Below are 16,861 nucleotides of genomic sequence, written 5' to 3'. Positions count from 1 at the left end.
CCTTTGAGACGGCGGCCGATGGACGAGATTCCGGCGAGATCCCACCGTCCACAGCCTGGAAGTTGTGTGTGTGCCTTCAGCTGCAGCTGGGCACACTGAAAAGACCTGACCAATTGTCCGGCTCTCTTGTGGCTTGTTTCAGCCGAAGCTTATTTCACAGTTTCTTACATATCAGAAGCCTGATGTCAGCCATCCAAGTTCACCGCTCCACGCCATGAAACAAAAGTAGCCGTATAAAATGGACGTCGTGATACACTGTGGTAGACGTGGTACAGGCTGAAGTCGAACACTCACTCCTCAACACACCCACTACCCACTGGAATTGCTTTTATCCTGCTGAGGGCCGCCATCGTGGACAAGCATCGTCGGCTCTTTTTTTTTTTGCAGTTTAAGACAGCACTAACACTTGCATCGACGGACATATCGAAGAGAGTGGAAACGATATGCATAGCGATCCTCTCAGGGACCCGGCGCACTGGCTCAGCATGGGCAAAGCACCGATAGATTCTCGAAAAGGGTGGCATCGCGTGCCATGGCTCACTGCATGGCTCGTGGGAATGGCCTCCGTGGTCAACTGGTGGGACAATGGACTCAAAATGTGCCATGGGGGCGGACGAGGGGGAGTGACGATCACTACCTCTTTCAAATTGCAAACGACTTACTAGAAAAATTGAGCGAGAGTGAAGCGCCACTTTGGCCATCGGAAAACATGGCAACTCGGCGAGTTTTGTGGTGTGTTTTTAAAGTCCAGAAATAGGCAGACCGTAGAGTCTTGTGCCCATCTCGTCGCCGTCGCCGTCTCTCTACGAAATGCTGACCAAATGCTTGATCCGACTACACTGCGGCTTTCCATCCGATGACGCCTTGAAACAAACGAAAGGGGATAAGTCGGCCAACAAGCGGCATATACAGATGAAGGTAATGGGGAAAAGAAGAGGGGCCTGAGGGGCCACACATAGAGACCGAGGAAAAGGGAAAAGGGGCAAGAGGCTAGAATGATCGATCGTAAATGTCCCCTTCTTGGCTGGGTGGGTGCGGATTGTGGAGGGAAAAGAAAGTGTTTTCCGTGTTCCGGACAGAGAGCAAAGTGCTTGGAAAACCGAGATGGTGGTTTTGTATGTTGGCCTAACAAAGTCTCGGATACCTCCCTGGCCTCTGATGATTGCCCATGCTTGCTAGCGACCTTTAAGTATAGGATACCCCGGCTGGAAGCTGGAATTGGGCCCGGATCCCGGACAAGAGGTCCAGATGATACCCCTGACGGGCTCCCCTAAGAAGTGCAGCAAGGCACATGGCAGGCACACAGGCACACAACACTCTTGCAGCAGTGGTGCAGCAGCGAAACAATGCCGCTAGCGTTGGATGGATCTGGATGAGGTTCGTTCCTTCCAAATTGTCCATTGAGATGCCACTTGGGGGGGGTTCATTGGGGTACCATTGGCCCTCCACCTTATTTCCCGGGCCCCGGTCTTTTTGCGTCTTTTGCTTCACTCACTCCAACCGACCAACAAGAGTTCCCAGATGCTGCTCAGATGGGTTGTGTCGATGGGCCCCCCCTCCTCCATCAAAATCGCCTGGCTGCAGGCCGGAGTGCATGCTGCAGGCGATGTGCAAGGCCAATGTTGCACTTGCTGTGCAGGACACCGTGCTTTGCCTCCGTTGGCTGGGCGTTTTGACATTGGCATTGCATTCAACTGTGTACCTTCGGGCGAACAAACTGAAATCTCTTCTCTGTTTTCACTCCATTTTGTTGATACCTTCATCCCATCTCCTGGTGCTTCCATTTCGGCGTCAAACAGAGACACCTTGAGGTAATCTGGGGAAACAGAATAACCGCAAAAGAGAGCAAGCCATGTGGTACAGCACGGTATACACCCGTTGTCGTTGTCGTTGTCGTCGTCGATGTCGCCGACACAAGCAACACACGGAAAAAGACAAGAGACAGAGTAACAAACCCCTGTTGGCTCTAAAAGTCCGCCTGTGGGCCCCCCGTATTGACCTCATTCCGTCCAGACTCTCTCCTACTCCAATCCCATGCTCGCTTCAAGTGGCCCATCACATTTCCTTTTTTCTTCGTTTCCCTCCTCCACCTCCACCCCCTGTCAATTGCCAGAGTGCTCGGTCCTTTGCACTTTCAGCTCACTCCCAGTCCCGACTTTCTCTGCAATTGCGACTCTGCCGGCTTCCTTTTGTCTCTGCCGTCCCCATCCTTTCGCGTGGGTGGAATCCTACACCTGATCTCCTCCTCCTCCTCCTCCTCCACTTCTTCCTTCTCTCTCCGCTCTCCCAAGCTTCAGGTCCCCCCTTCTTCGTTGAAAGGAGTCCCCTGGTAGCCTTGTTCGACTGCGCGACTGTGTTGTGCAGCTGGTGCCTTTTTTCCCATCCAGACTCTCAGTGTGTGTATGTCTAGACTCTACACTAGACTAGAGAGCCTTCCACCAACACGGCCAACCTCCCAGTCCCTCGGAGAAAGTTCCTAGGTTGCCCTTCAGGTTTCCCTTCCCCGGTCCGCCGCCCTCGTGTGTGTGTGTGTCTTGTCAACCTCCAAGGGCTCCCGTCCACTGCCAATCACTCACCGGTCCCCAACTTTGGTGTGTGTGTGTGTGTGTGTGTGTGTGTGTTGCCCATCACCATCATCGTCGTCGTCGCCGTCGTCAATCTCTACTACCAACACCCTCACTCTCGCTACCTTTTAGTACAGCAATCGGTGTGGCCGCTTCACTTTCTCTTCAACTCACAAACGCTATCGAACCCGGGACTACCTCGCAAACACACCACCTACTTTCCTTTTCATCACCCAACTTGGCAAGTCCAGCGATCGGCAGGAGGAAACAAGGCAGCCCCCGCCGGTAGTGGCTGCCCACGTTATCGATCCGATCAACCAACTTCATCTCTTCGATACCGTTCGTTGTTTCCACACGCTCTGAACCAACACGCCGCCGACCTTCTCTCAGCCGTCCAGGTCCCTTTGGGACATTAAACCGACACCATGCCTTCTTTAAACACCCACGCCTCCTTCCAGCGGCCACAGACCGGCGACCGTGACGCCCGCCCCGTCACCCGCGACCAAGCCGACGTCAATCCCGCCATCCCCAGCCGCAGCTCGTCCCTTCACTCCCGCATCACTCAACCAATGCCCAACTCACTCAATGGCAAGCCTCAGCGCACCCCCAAGACTTTGACTCATGCCTATATGGTATGTGGTGTCGGCCGTGAGCCTTCACAATGGGTCAAGGCTCCTGCTCCGGCTCAGGGCAAGATCGGTCACATGAAGGGTGCTGTTGGTCAATTCTGGCTTCCTGAGATTCTGGGTAGCAGTCCGAGGTTGGAACAGGACAATGAGATTGCTCGCGCTCTTCACAACGCCATGAGGGTAGGTTCATCATGTTTGATCACCGCCTCTTCAGCCTATCTGCGTGTTTGCTAACCAATATTTGTCAGGCTTGCTTCCCTCATGACGTCGAAATTTGCACTGGCCGAAGCCAACCACACTGCGTTCACCATGCCTTCGTTCTTCAGCAGGATTCCTCCCACACCTTGTACGGAATTTGCTTGCGTGTATGGTCGCGCGCCGACGAGAAGAGAGCCGAGACGATCCGCGAACTCAGGAGGAGGACCGAACCCGATTTCTTCGACAACCCGGATGAACAGTACTGGATCCCCTACTGCTTGTCTTTCCTTTCTCGCTACCCGCTTTACAACCTGCTCGGCGACTATCTTCGTGGCATGTGGATTCACTGGAACAAGGCTACTAACCTTTTCCACGCCGAGGAGGTGTCTCGAATTCTCAGCTTCCCTGCTCCTCGCCTGAACGACTTGGTCCGCATCGACATGAAGGATTACGCTCTGTGCTACCAGTTCCCCTCGTCGCCCACCGGCTTCCAGAACTTTGCCATGTGGCCGCTGTTCAACTGCTTGTCTATTCCCAACATTGTTGGTGTCATCGAGGCGGCCATCTCGCCGACTCGCCGCATCATCTTTGTCAGTCACTACCCGGCCATGTTGACGATGGCTGCTGAGACTATTCGCTTCGCTGTGCGCGTTTATGAGTGGAGTGGTCTTTATGTTCCCATCGTTCATGCCCGCCATGCCACGCAGCTTGTCGAAGAGCCTGGTCCGTATATCCTGGGTATTACGGCCGAGTGTAGGTCGCTCTTCACGCCTCCGGCGGATGCTCTGGTTGTGGATCTCGACCGTAACTTTGTGCTCACTTCTAGCCCACCCACCGCCCTGTCCGTCAGTCAGCGCAATAAGTTTGTGACGCGTCTAACTCAAGCTCTCAACGGAGATGTGACGCCTTCTGGCGTTCCTCCTCACCTTCGTTCCGCTTATGGCGGTGGCAAGCTGATCCCCGCTGGTCAGATCATTGTTATGCGTGGAGAGGTCGAGTCGATCCAGGACCCTGACTGGTGGAACCAGGATGCCGTTATGTCTGTCATGGATCATGTCTGCGAGAAGATGGGCCGCAATACCGGCATCAAGGCCGTCTTTGGTGGCTCCGCTAAGAAACCTCTGATGACAAAAGTATCTATGAGACACCTGAACGAGATTGTTCGGGAGCGGAACCAGTACTCGCGCGATGCGATGGAAGCTTGGCAGGATTTCATCAACCTTAAGGGGCGTATGGAGACGGAGCTCAGCAAGGTCACCAAGAGGAACAACTACCTTAACGATGAGTTGGAAAGCTGGAAGCAGCAGTTCCTCAAGTTCCAGACCTTTGCCGAGACCCTCACCAAGGAGACTCAGGACCTCAAGGCCAAGATCGAAAAGCACAAGCGCGAGAACCATCGTCTGGGCAGCCTTATCGAGGAGCATAGGAGCGACTATAACCGCCTACAAATGCGCCTTCAGGGTACCGAGAAGCAGCGCGATGATGCCCTCGAGGCCCTTGTGCTTCAGCAGGAGATCGCCGAGGAGTTGGAGAGGGAGCGTAAGAGAAACAGGAAGGAGCTTACTGCCCTGCAACACACCAACAACACCATTACCCGGCAACGGGATGAGGCCCGCCGGGTGGTGCTTCACCTTCGCAGCCTGATCTCTGGCCAACATCATCACATGGAGCATATTGTCAAGACCATGACCTCCCCACAGGAGTTGGCTGCCGAGATTGAGGCTGGCTTTGTAGCAGCTGCGCAGGAGGCGGAGGAAGCTACTGGTAAGCTAGCATTTGTCTATCCAGATTACCGTGAAGTGGATACTAACCTTTACACAGCCGGCGAGGAGCCTAACAACGAGAGGTTCATCAAGAACCTTACCTTGGCGAGCAAGCGCATCTCGTCCCAGACATTTGTCGACGTGGCGGACCGCCATCTCAAGGATAAGACCGATGCCATCGCGCACATCATCCGTAACATCGCCGAACAGTGCCAAGCGGCGGTAGACGGACTCCAGCTGGCGCAAGACGCTGAGCTCGGCACACACCACGAACCACTCTCGGCGAAAGGGGCCGGGATGTATTCAAAAAGCAGGAGAGGGAGTAATCTCTCAATCGCCCACAGCGATGACGGCACCTCGGTCGCGACCACCGAGGCCGGCGACGACTCTTTTCTCCACCCCGGTGCGAGTGGACGGGTCTCCAGCATCCCGCCCACACCGGATCTCATTCCCAACCGCAGCAGCACTAGCATGTCAATCGCTAGCACGGCGACGACCCCTGAGCGCACCTCCCAACACTATAGCCTGGGGCACCATGACATCCCCACAAGAATCCTCGAAGACGACGAGGATGAGCTCGCCGGCGAACGGAGCGAGAGTGAGAACCCCATCCCGCATGAGCCAAGCAATTTCGTCGGCAAGCACGCAGAGTCCCTGATCCACCGTCCTTCTGGTGCGAGGATCAGCGCCCTCGGCGGCTCTCGCTAAGTTTGTTGTTGAAGGAAAAGAGCGAAAGGGGTTGTCTATCTTTCTATTTAGTGCGAGGAACTGGCTGTCTATCTAGTTGATTGTTTGATCCGAAAGTTTAATTGGATACACACATGCACAAGGGAGAATATCATGACGACGAATTAGGATAAGGGCGTGTTGTTTTGTAGTTGATCCAGAGATATCCCCCATACTTCATGTTGATTTACTTTTTTATTTTATTTACTACCTCCTTTTTGTTATCTATCCAACCACACCTCCGTTGTCCATACCACCATCATCTACCACCATCCACCATCTCTTCTTTGTTTATATGCAAATGCAAAAGCAATGAAGGAATGTTGGATAAAATTGTGCGAGGAGAGGAAGAGAGGGGAGCAGGGAGGCAGGATGAGGGAAGAGGAGCATGAGGAGTGGAAGAAGGAGAAAAATGGACAAGGACGGCCAGGAGACAGAGGAGAAAGGAGAGAAAGGAGGAAGGAGAGAGAGGGAAAGGAAGGACATATGGTCTCTTTTTTCGTTTCATGTCATAGTCACAACATTCACGGCCGCCCACACACACACAAACATATGTTCTTAACGAATTCCGTGGCGTTATTCCCTTTTTTTGAAAGATATCAAGTTTTATTTTCCCTCGACCTCCTCGCCTACCAAAGTCCATCCAACTAGTCAAAATAACGACCCTCACTCACATGCTGCTTCTCAAGCGTTTTGTTAACATTCAGTTGCATATCACCACAAACAACTTGAACAGCGCAACGTCAACGTCCTGATACGACAGTTTCTAGTTTTGTTGTCTTTCTTTAAGCCACATTTTCCGTTACGATAGTAGTTCTAGGTAGATTACTCCATATACCACCACCATGGCCATCGACTCCTCGAGAAAGTGAGCGTGATCAGTCAATCCGCTTGAGCTTTGTGAGTCGGCTTGGTTGGTGACATCAACGATACCTTACTTACTTGCTTGTCGCTCACTCACCCATTCACTCTGCCTGCCTCACTTGAAATCAAAGAAAAGTGAGTAACAGCACAGTGCACATTCAAGAAACTATTGTATCAGATCGAACGAAACAGCACAATAAACATGGCATGGACGGACAGTCAGACACAATGCACAAAGTATTGGCATGATCCACACACAGAAATACAGACAGGCATTCTACATATACAACTTGCCCACAATCTTCGTGCAATACCCCAAATACCCACTTCCATTTAAAGTCACCAACCAACATAATGATAACAAAAATTAATCACCACCACACCATCCTCACCAAACCATTACCTCCAGATCCAGTTCCAGTTATCCATCCACGGCGCAGTTGAATTATAAGTAGATTTTGAGGGGAAAACAAGCACATACGACCATACCCACTGGAAAACTCGGGATCCCATCCGCTCTCCCATAGATAAGCCAGTGAGGGTCAGCTTATGTATGGGAGTCGGATATGAACCGGGACTTTTAATCACGTGGTAGGGTCAAAAAATTGAACAATTACCTCATATCCACGTCGTTCGGACGGAGGCAAGACGGTAAATGGGGAGGCGGTGCTAAAAAGATGAATATAATTTGGCGGATTATGAACAAAGTAGACCGTTCTGACACTGCGGCTAGATCTTTTACACAGGTAACACCAAGATTGCAGTCAGTCAGAAGACACTTATTAATTGGTTCTTCGTACTTCTTGGCCCAGTTATGTATATGCAGATGAGGACGTAGCAAGGGAATCTCTCGCTCTTGTCTTGTTGGATCACGGTTTAGTAATCCACTACGAAACTGATTACGATGGACCTCCTTCATGTACCTACCTTAACCTACCTTCATCTGCCTGCATCAGCCTACCTCTTCCTTTCCATCCTGGCACGTCATAACCATGCAGTTGGCTTGCAATACACCCATAGACTGCCTAGTCTGAAGCCATGGCCAACCTCCCCTCCAAATACTAAGTACAAGTTCTATGGTGTTGGCCTTCCTCTGTTGTTCTTTGCGTCTGATTTTCTTTGTTGAGGCGTCATCTCCAGGGGTTAGTGGTGGAATGAGACGGTTGCAGGGGCGCGGCGAGCCCGCTCTTTTTTTGTTTGGTGAGTTTCTCTCGTGACCCTCGGCGCTTACAGTAAAATCGCGTTTCAGTCAGTCTCCGAGATACTTAGGGGCGCTCAATCTTTTAGCAATAGATAGCGAGGACCAAATGTAATGGAGAGGCTCTTTTGGGAATTCTAGCCACGGCTATAATCGATATTATCTCAACGGAATGACGCGCCGCCTAGCAGTTCTACGTTCCTGGGCAAAACTTCCTCTCGGTGCTCGCCGGTAACCCTAAACCGCTGTGGTGATCTTGGGATTTTGTTTTGAGGCTTCACATTCGGAAAACCCGTTTACGCTCATTACTTCATTTCCTCACCTCACCGTTCCTGAATGTACCTTTTTTCCTGAAGCTCATCGTGACTTTCAACCACGTGATGTGGAGGGCATCATAGCCAGCAAGCATCCAATCAAGACCATCTTCCCAATGCATTGTCTTCTCCTCTTTACCCATCCACTCAGAGCAGCTCTCCATTACAGTAAAGGCTGACCAACGCCTTTCCGTTCTGGGCTTGGCGCCCTGGGCCTCTCAATTGCCTATGCCCAACGATGTACCCAACGCGACATTGACGAGTCTTCTGCTTGCAAGACAGCTGTGCCAAAGTGGCTGTGTCCGATACCTCTACTCAATTCCCGTCGGTTGTGGTGGAAGTCAGAGCCCAACTTTCTTTTTGCCAGACATCTCGTCCATCACGCGATACCGAAAAGATCACCATTTTCAACGCGAGGATTGATACGGACGTTTAGAAAACCGATAAGCCTTGGTGTCGTCGTTATTAGATTGGACAACGCACCCGCTCCACGACAATGGGGGACGGCCTTAAGTACGCCGCTCCTGCAAGCAAGAACGGCTTTGAGATTGCGATACTCTGCGCACTGCCCAAGGAACGAGCAGCTGTTTTGTTACTCCTCGACGATCTCTGGGATGGAAAGGGCAGTAACCGGCACCGGTATGCCAGGGCCGAAAGGGACTTCAACACCTATACGCATGGGCGGATCGGGAGGTTCAATGTGGTTATTGTTCTTCTTGAGACCATGGGCAAAGTTCCGGCTGCCGGTGCAGCTACCGCCGTCCGAATCGGTTACCCCAATATTTCCCTAGCCTTGATCGTCGGCATTTGCGCCGGGGTGCCGTTCCCCAAGAAGAGTCAGGAAGTCATCCTCGGCAATACCATTATCAGCAACATCCTGATTCACCGCGACTTTGGAAGACAACACTCCAATCACTTTAAGGCCAAGGTTGAAGCTGAGCATGTGTACGGGCGACCGAACAAGAATATTCGGAGCTTGCTTAGGTCGCTGGGAGACGATGGTTGCCCTGAGGTTGAAGAACAAGCTGCAAAGTACCTACGGCAGCTTCAGGAGAAAGATGATACGGACCCAAAGCGGGAAACCGGCAAATACAAATACCCTGGAGTAGACAAGAACAAACTTTTTGACGATGCTTACGAACATAAACATCACGACCCTACCTTGGATTGCGGCTGTTACACACAAGGTTCTATCTGCGAGAGATCCCGGGAAATTGAGTGTGATGAACTCGGCTGCGACAGCAATTGGTTGGTTCCGAGGCAAAGGCTTACTCGACATCGTGCCCAAGGATCGTCCCCGCTTCCTCAGATACACATTGGCCGTATAGGGTCCGGAGACAGTGTCATACGCTCTGCGCAGCACCGCAATGCTCTTGCTGCAGAAGAAGTCATCGGCATAGAGATGGAGGGTGCGGGAGCTTGGGACGAACTGCCTTCTATTGTGATCAAAGGGGTATGTGACTACGCTGACAGCCACAAAAGTAAAATGTGGCAGGACTATGCGGCGGCTACTGCTGCATTAGTTGCGAAGGCTGTTTTGGATGAGTACTTAGGGAGTGGAAGGGTTTCTTGGTACGCACATGGTCCGTAAGAAGCTATGAACCCGCTTGGTGATTCTGCAAGGTACCAGGAGATGCAGCAAATGTCGGAGAAGGATCAGCAATGCTTAAAGGACTTGCGCATTACCAATCCTCGCCACGATAAAACCCACATCGAACAGACCAAAGGCGGTCACTATAGAGTCAAATTCTCTCTTCGGGGTATGCCGATATCAAACAACTTCGTGCCTCGACCCTCTGATATTACTGATATTGAGAAATCTCTTCTTCCTTGCCACCAGAAAAAACAAGGGTGCAATGTCTTTGTTCTTCACGGGCTCGGCGGAATTGGGAAAACTCAACTAGCTGTCAACTTTGCACGGCAATACAAAGCTGCCTTCAGTGCCATCTTTTGGCTAGACGGCACATCAGAAGACAGCCTTAAACAAAGCTTTGCCAGTTGTGCAAAGAGGATACCAAAAGACCAGATTCCTGAGAATATCAGAAGTCCAAAAACAGGCGATGAAGTCGATCTCAACGATATTGCGGAGCACGTACAAGAGTGGCTCGCAAAAGATGATAATGTCGATTGGCTTTTGATCTTCGATAACGTTGATCTGGATCATACGCAAGGAGAAATACCGGGCGCTTATGACATTCGAAAATATCTTCCGAGTGACCACGGCGCAGTCTTGATTACATCCCGGTTGTCCAAGCTAGCACAGCTTGGCGAATCCAAGCGCATTGAATCTGCTGACCCAGACTTGAGTAAGAAAATATTCGAGAAGTGGTACGGGAAGGAACTAAGTGAGTATTCCAGTTTACTACGAGACTCAGCCCTAAAGCTGATGCTAACGCGCTAATTCAGTGATGGATGATGATGCGCAAAAGTTGCTACATTTATTAGGAGGTCTGCCACTTGTACTCGCGCAAGCCGCTGCATATATGGGAGAATTAAACCTTCATGTCGCTTCGTATATTCGCCTATATGAGCAGCAGTGGGATGAACTCTTCCAGAATATGGATTCCAGCCTGCTAGACTACGGTAATCGCAGCGTGTGGACGACGTGGACGATATCGTTCAACGCAATCGAGACGAGGGATAAGAACGCTGGGAATCTGCTCCGGCTTTGGTCTTTTCTCGACAATAGAGAGATGTGGCACAGTCTACTGCAAGTGGCCATAAATGACCAGGAGCTATGGCCCAAATGGCTCCGCGATATAGCATGCAACGAGGTTAAGTTTTTCAACATAGCAAAACTGCTGCTCCGCTACTCTATGATCGAGGCCCGAGAGTCCGAACAAAGCAGCTATAGCATGCATCCGGTAGTGCATAGATGGATATTGCATATACAAGATGACGGTGGAAAGAAAGTATTTCTACGGCTAGCGGTAATGTTGATAGGATTTTCGGTGCCTTACTATACGACCAAGAATTATTGGGTACTCCAGCAACGTCTGCTCGGTCATGCAGAGAGGTGCTTATGGTGGATGGGAGAGTTAGAAGGAGGAGAGTGGAATATTGAAGATATTCCGATCGGTCATGCAACACATAGCTTGGGCAGGCTCTACAAGACTCAGGGCCGGCTAAAGGAGGCTGAAACAATTTATCAGCGAGCGCTAGAAGGCTACGAGAAGGGGTTCGGACCGGATCATTTGTGGACTCTCAATACAGTTAGCAACTTGGGCATTCTCTACTCGGATCAGAGCCGGCTAAAGGAGGCTCAAACAATGTATCAGCGAGCGCTAGAAGGCTACGAGAAGACGCTCGGACCGGATCATACGGCGACTCTCAATATAGTTGGCAACTTAGGCAACCTCTACAGGACTCAGGGCCGGCTACAGGAGGCTCAAACAATGTTGAAGAGTAGGCGCTCAAAAACTTGGAACAACTTACGAGATAAGATACGTGTTACGATCCAATCAGAGAATCCTATGTAGGCTAGACTAGATGACCAATCAGGTAGAACCCGAAGGGAGGACCTGAAGGGAGGACCCGAAGAGAGGACTCGAAGGGAGGACCTGAAGGGAGAACCCGAGACGAAGGATCGGGTCCACGGGTCCAGTATATCGAGTCCAGGAAGGCCGGTATAAAAGAAGGCCTTCCCAGGCCTCTTGTTACCGGATCTTCAGCAAGCAATAGCTATCACAACCTACCAGTACCTTTTGGCTACTACTCCGTTACTCTATTGTTCTATCCCAGCGATAATACTCCTGTGCTTGTAACGGTTCGTCATAATACGCAGGCCCCCTACGAGAACTATGCCATCTGAATCGACGGAAGGCTGAACATAAAGTTGGAATTGCGTTGTAAGTAAGGTGACTTAGCTGTTACGCAATGTATTGACTTTACAAACTCCTGCAACAAGTAGCCCCGGATCTGTTCCGGGTTTGGAAAGGTTGACGAGGAGGCGGCCAGGATAATGTATGCCTAGCCCACCTTATGGCGTCAGCTGGGCTTGGCGAGAGCGAAGGTGGTGAGAACGTTGTTGTTGTTGTTGTTGTTGTTGTTGTTGTTATTTTTAACGTCTACTTCCGCCTCCCGTAGGGCATGAGACGTGCCACATCGGTGAATCTCGCGTACAAAGATAAGAGCAGTGCCCTAAATGTCCACCAAAAGACCATTAACCCGAGGGCAACCCGAGGCCTATTGCCAGTATAAATCATGTGTAGCCCGTAGCGTAAACGCGGCCCAACACCTCCAATCAAATCGCCCAGTGGGCGAAGTGGTGAGAATGTTTCAAGAAACGGCGGCGTTTTTGCCCAAGTCATCCAATCCCTTGTAAAAAAAATAAAATGTTTTTCTCATAGATGTTCCAATTTGGTAGCTAATCTATGGAAGAGCGGACGGGATCCCGAGTTCTCTACCATCTGTGGAGGAAGGAGAGCTGCTGCGAGACGCGACCGATAAAGGGGTAGTGAACGTAGCTCGATACAATCACCACGAGACGGTCCAGGTGCGTGGAACCGATGACGATGTCCGAAGCGACGTTCGAGGAGGAATAGATGTTAATAAGGCGAAGAACTACAAGCCGGAACACTCGACGCCGCCGACCAAGACAGTTACGGCCAGTGCCTCGCGGAAAGGCCACAGTACTAGCATAGCTGGCAAGAAACGGTCATCTAGCCAAACCGACGCCGCTTTACCCTCCAGCAAGCGATCCTGTACGACTCAGGCTAGCAGTAATGCGCTGCTAAATTGGGTACATCGGCAAGTCATTGTTCGCGACTATGGCCAACCCATCTATAAGGCAAGCTCCCGAGTGGCCCTACTTGCTGCGTTGGAAGGCTGCATTGACGGACACGATTTCCTAAGGACAAATGCCGGCCTCCTTCACAAAGACATCTCCATCAACAACCTCATAATTAATGAGGATGACAACAACCCTTCCTGGCCTTCGTTCCTAATCGACCTAGACCTTGCTGTTAGAAAGGAACGAGAAAGTACCTCCGGAGCAAAGGGCATAACCGGCACCAGGGCGTTCATAGCAATTGGGATCCTTCTGGGCGAACAACATTCCTTCATGCACGATCTCGAATCATTCTTTTGGGTTCTGTTCTGGATCTGCGTCCACTACGACGGCCCAAACAAGAGCAAGGTTGTTAGAAAGTTTGACAAGTGGAGCTATTGCGACCTGGAATCATTGGCAAGCTTGAAGAAGGGGGAAGTGGATCATGAAGGGGATTTCATCAAATCCGCAAAAGCAAACTTCACGCCATACTACCAGCCGTTGATACCTTGGGTCAACAGACTACGGAAAGCAGTATTTCTGAACGGGTGGAAGTGGGAAAAAGAGGACGAGGGATTGTATGATCGGATGAGGAGGATTCTTGAGGAAGCCCGAAAGGATCCAAAGGTATAATGCAGAGATAACCGCGAATTAGTGTAATTAGCAGAGAGAATCACATACAGTGATCTGCTCGCACTGCTTCCAGCTCCTCCCTATTTGGCCAGTTCAACCAGAATGCGGACTGGAGTAGCATGAAAACAGCCAAGTCATTCAAGATATGGGGCCGGGTTTTGACGTCCACGGGCGAAATATTTGATACTTAGGTACAAAAAGAATATACGTCTTGCTTTCTCTATTTCCATCCAAGGAACTGATTCTGAGCACTACCAAACATCTTCAGAAAACGTCGTTTTGACATTCTCAGAAACGGCACCCGGACTTCCTATTGTCGAGATTGAGGTTCGATAGTACCTCATCCGTCTCTCTGATATCCTCGATGAGTTTGTTCTCGCCACTTAACTTGCCCAGCTCCTCCTGGAGAAGCGCGATGAGGCGTCTAGATGCCCTGTTTATTGCCCTGTTCAGGATCTAGAAAAGAAGAAGAGTTAGGAAGTGCTTCGCAAACCTTCGACGTTCGGATATTGGTGTACCACTTGAGGGCAAGCTGAAAGATTTGCAATTTAGTGTCGGCAGCCAGACCGGCATTGTTTTTCGGAGAGCCTTCGATGCTGCTGTCTCGATCTCGTCGAGCGCGGTCTTGATGTGGGTGAAGCAAAGAATTTAGCGACAAGGGTGTCAAGCCTTTTTGTCGGTCCGGGCCGATAAAAGGCTTGACAAACCTGCAAATGTCGCTCCTCCTTCATCTTCCTGCCGTAACCTGCCTGCATTAGCCTACCTCCTTCATCTGCCTGTCTTGCCCTACTTCATTGATCCGACTATTCGTCTCGTCGCTCGGTAAAATCTAATGTCCGCCCATGAACGTTCTAGCCCAAACGCTAAACCCCGCCAGTTGCATTGGCGTCGCTTCCTCCCTCTTCCTCTAACTTGCTCTTCCTCTATCTTCCCTCATCTATTATCATGGAACCTGGTCAGCTGGCCTGTATGTACAAACTGCGGGACCAAATCAATAGTTGGATTCAATCCTAACCAGGTACCGCAGCCTATTGGAGCATCGTCTGGTTATTGCGTGCAGTGAATTCAAGCGCCATGACACGAGACTGTGACAACCTCGCAAAGTCATTCAGCGTTGGTCCCGACTACTACTTCTCCTCATTTTTACTGCCAATGCTCGCCGAAGCCAGACAATGGCAGCTATCAAAAGCTTATTTCACTGCCTCAAAAAGGCGCAACCTTAGAGGAGTGATTTTGTCATTTCTTTTATCTTTTCCTTTGTGCTACAGGTTCCGTCATGTACTGGCGGCTCGCTCACTGGGCGATTCGATTATAAGTGTTGGGCCGCGTTTACGCTATGGGCAACACATGATTTACACTGGCAATAGGCCTCGGTTTGCCCTCGGATTAATAGTTTTGGTGGACAGTTAGGGCATTGCTCTTAATTTTGTATGCTAGACTCACCGGTGCGGCACGTCTCATGCCCTACGGGAGGCGGAAGTAGACGTTAAAAATAACAACAACAACAACAACAAAGACCGGACAGAGGCCGATGCTAGAGGAAAGAAGGAGAATGGCTGAAAAGCACTCAGGAAAATCCACATGAAGACCGCTAGGTAGATACCTCGAGGTATTAGGCAACAAGGCTCGGTACGCACCTCAGTACGTACTACACCTCTTTGGCATAAGAAGGCCTTGAAACCCAGCCTTTGGTTGAAGGTTGAAAGGATCAACAAGGCCTTCGAGACCAAAGTAGTTTATCAGCTGCATTGAACACTTTGTTCCAAGCCCAGAACTCTGCCCTTGTCACAATGTGCACCACTCAGGGGCCCTAATGATGCCAAGGCAAATGAGTTGTTGGATATCATGCACGCGGCCATGGTTATGTTTTTCGATGGAAAGCTGTATACGTCCCCGCTCAATGAGAAGGAGATTAAGAACGCTATTGATATCGGTACTGGCACTGGTAAGCTGATCAACCTGGGCCGCCATCTTTTCCCTTTACTCAACTTTACTGACCATCTTTACGTGCAGGAGTCTGGGCCATGTAAGACTGACCTGTCAGGTTCCTGGATCGATCTTCGATTACTAACATCTTATTTTTCATATAACAGTGACTTTGCAGACGATCATCCCAATTGCAACGTAATTGGCACCGACATTTCCCTTATTCAACCTAGCTGGGTACCTCCAAACGCCAGCTTCGAGATTAATGACGCATCCAAGAAGTGGACTTATCAAGAGAATTACTTCGACTTCATTCACATTCGCTGGCTTACCGGTGTTATTAACGATTGGGATTCCCTGTATAAGGAGGCTTATCGGTGCTGCAAGCCGGGCAGTTGGATTGAACAACTTGACTGCGATGCTGAATTTTTTGCTTTAATGGAATGATGCCTAATGAATCCGCCATGGCCCAGTGGGGTCCAATTTGGAAAGAGGTTGAGCGGAAGACCGGGCTCGACGTCAGCGTGGTTTCTTCAGATTCGATGGACAATGGAATGAAGAACGCTGGGTTCACCAACATTACGTCCGAGGATTACTGTGTAAGACTTTCCTTGTCCGTGAGTCCTTGAGACGAGCTGAAGCTGACCCTGAGATCTAGGTTCCCCTCGCGCCCTGATCTGATGACGAAAAGATGAAGCAGCTGGATCTCTACCAGTCTGTGGTGCCGACACATGACATTGAGGGCTTCCTTGTCTATTTCATGCCCAAATACCTGGGGTGGACCCCGAAGGAAATCGCAAACTACGCCGTTATTATTCGCCGAGAGTTCAGGTGTGACAAGGGCAGTGTTTTGGGCTTGGAACAGTAGTTCAATTCCGCTGATAAACTACTTTGGTCTCGAAGGCCTTGTTGGTCCTTTCAACCTCTAAAGAAAGGCTGGGCTTCAAGACCTTCTTATGCCAAAGGGAAACGGTACCTATCTAGTACGTACAGGTCCTTGTCACCTGGGGCTCCAAGGCATCTAGCGATCTGCATACATGTAGGTCTTTCTCGTATGACACCAGGAGTGTGGCATATGCCCGTATGCCACCAGGAGTGTAGCATATGCCCGTATGCTACCAGGAGTGTGGCATATGTCCGTGTGACATCAGGGAAGCCAAGATTCATTCTAACATTAGGTGGCGCATGGTGAGGGCGCAAAAGCCGCTGGATGCTTAAGGTGGATAACCGATGGGAGGCAATGCCAAATGGTGGTGGGTGTTGTGAATGTGAATATTT

The 16,861-nt window shown here is 50.5% G+C and overlaps 3 protein-coding genes across 3 annotated transcripts; all 3 read left to right on the top strand.

Annotated features, from left to right (window-relative positions):
* Positions 1–1,770: 1,770 nt before the first annotated feature.
* SMAC4_04068 (uncharacterized protein) lies at positions 1,771–6,855 on the top strand. Its single transcript, XM_003346587.2, has 3 exons — positions 1,771–3,373; positions 3,442–5,155; positions 5,213–6,855. The coding sequence occupies exons 1-3, from the start codon at positions 2,990–2,992 to the stop codon at positions 5,860–5,862; spliced, it is 2,748 nt and encodes a 915-aa protein (XP_003346635.1). The 5' UTR covers positions 1,771–2,989; the 3' UTR covers positions 5,863–6,855.
* A 1,897-nt stretch (positions 6,856–8,752) lies between these two features.
* Positions 8,753–9,847, top strand: SMAC4_11611 (uncharacterized protein; the record flags this gene model as incomplete). Its single annotated transcript, XM_066091044.1, has 1 exon — positions 8,753–9,847. The coding sequence occupies one exon, from the start codon at positions 8,753–8,755 to the stop codon at positions 9,845–9,847; it is 1,095 nt and encodes a 364-aa protein (XP_065947118.1).
* Positions 9,848–15,514: 5,667 nt separating this feature from the next.
* On the top strand, positions 15,515–16,030 carry SMAC4_13785 (uncharacterized protein; the record flags this gene model as incomplete). Its single annotated transcript, XM_066091615.1, has 1 exon — positions 15,515–16,030. The coding sequence occupies one exon, from the start codon at positions 15,515–15,517 to the stop codon at positions 16,028–16,030; it is 516 nt and encodes a 171-aa protein (XP_065947117.1).
* Positions 16,031–16,861: the final 831 nt, after the last annotated feature.

The sequence above is a fragment of the Sordaria macrospora genome, chromosome 5, assembly GCF_033870435.1.
Source record: "Sordaria macrospora chromosome 5, complete sequence".
Lineage (NCBI taxonomy): Eukaryota > Fungi > Ascomycota > Sordariomycetes > Sordariales > Sordariaceae > Sordaria > Sordaria macrospora.
The sequence above is the reverse complement of the archived record's forward strand: the minus strand, read 5'-3'. Positions and strand labels throughout refer to the sequence as shown.

Coding starts and splice junctions, on each gene's coding strand:
- SMAC4_04068 (XM_003346587.2), top strand. CDS start 2,990: ATGCCTTCTTTAAACACCCACGCCTCCTTCCAGCGGCCACAGACCGGC. Junction 3,374..3,441: donor CTCTTCACAACGCCATGAGG/GTAGGTTCATCA, acceptor AATATTTGTCAG/GCTTGCTTCCCTCATGACGT. Junction 5,156..5,212: donor GGAGGCGGAGGAAGCTACTG/GTAAGCTAGCAT, acceptor ACCTTTACACAG/CCGGCGAGGAGCCTAACAAC.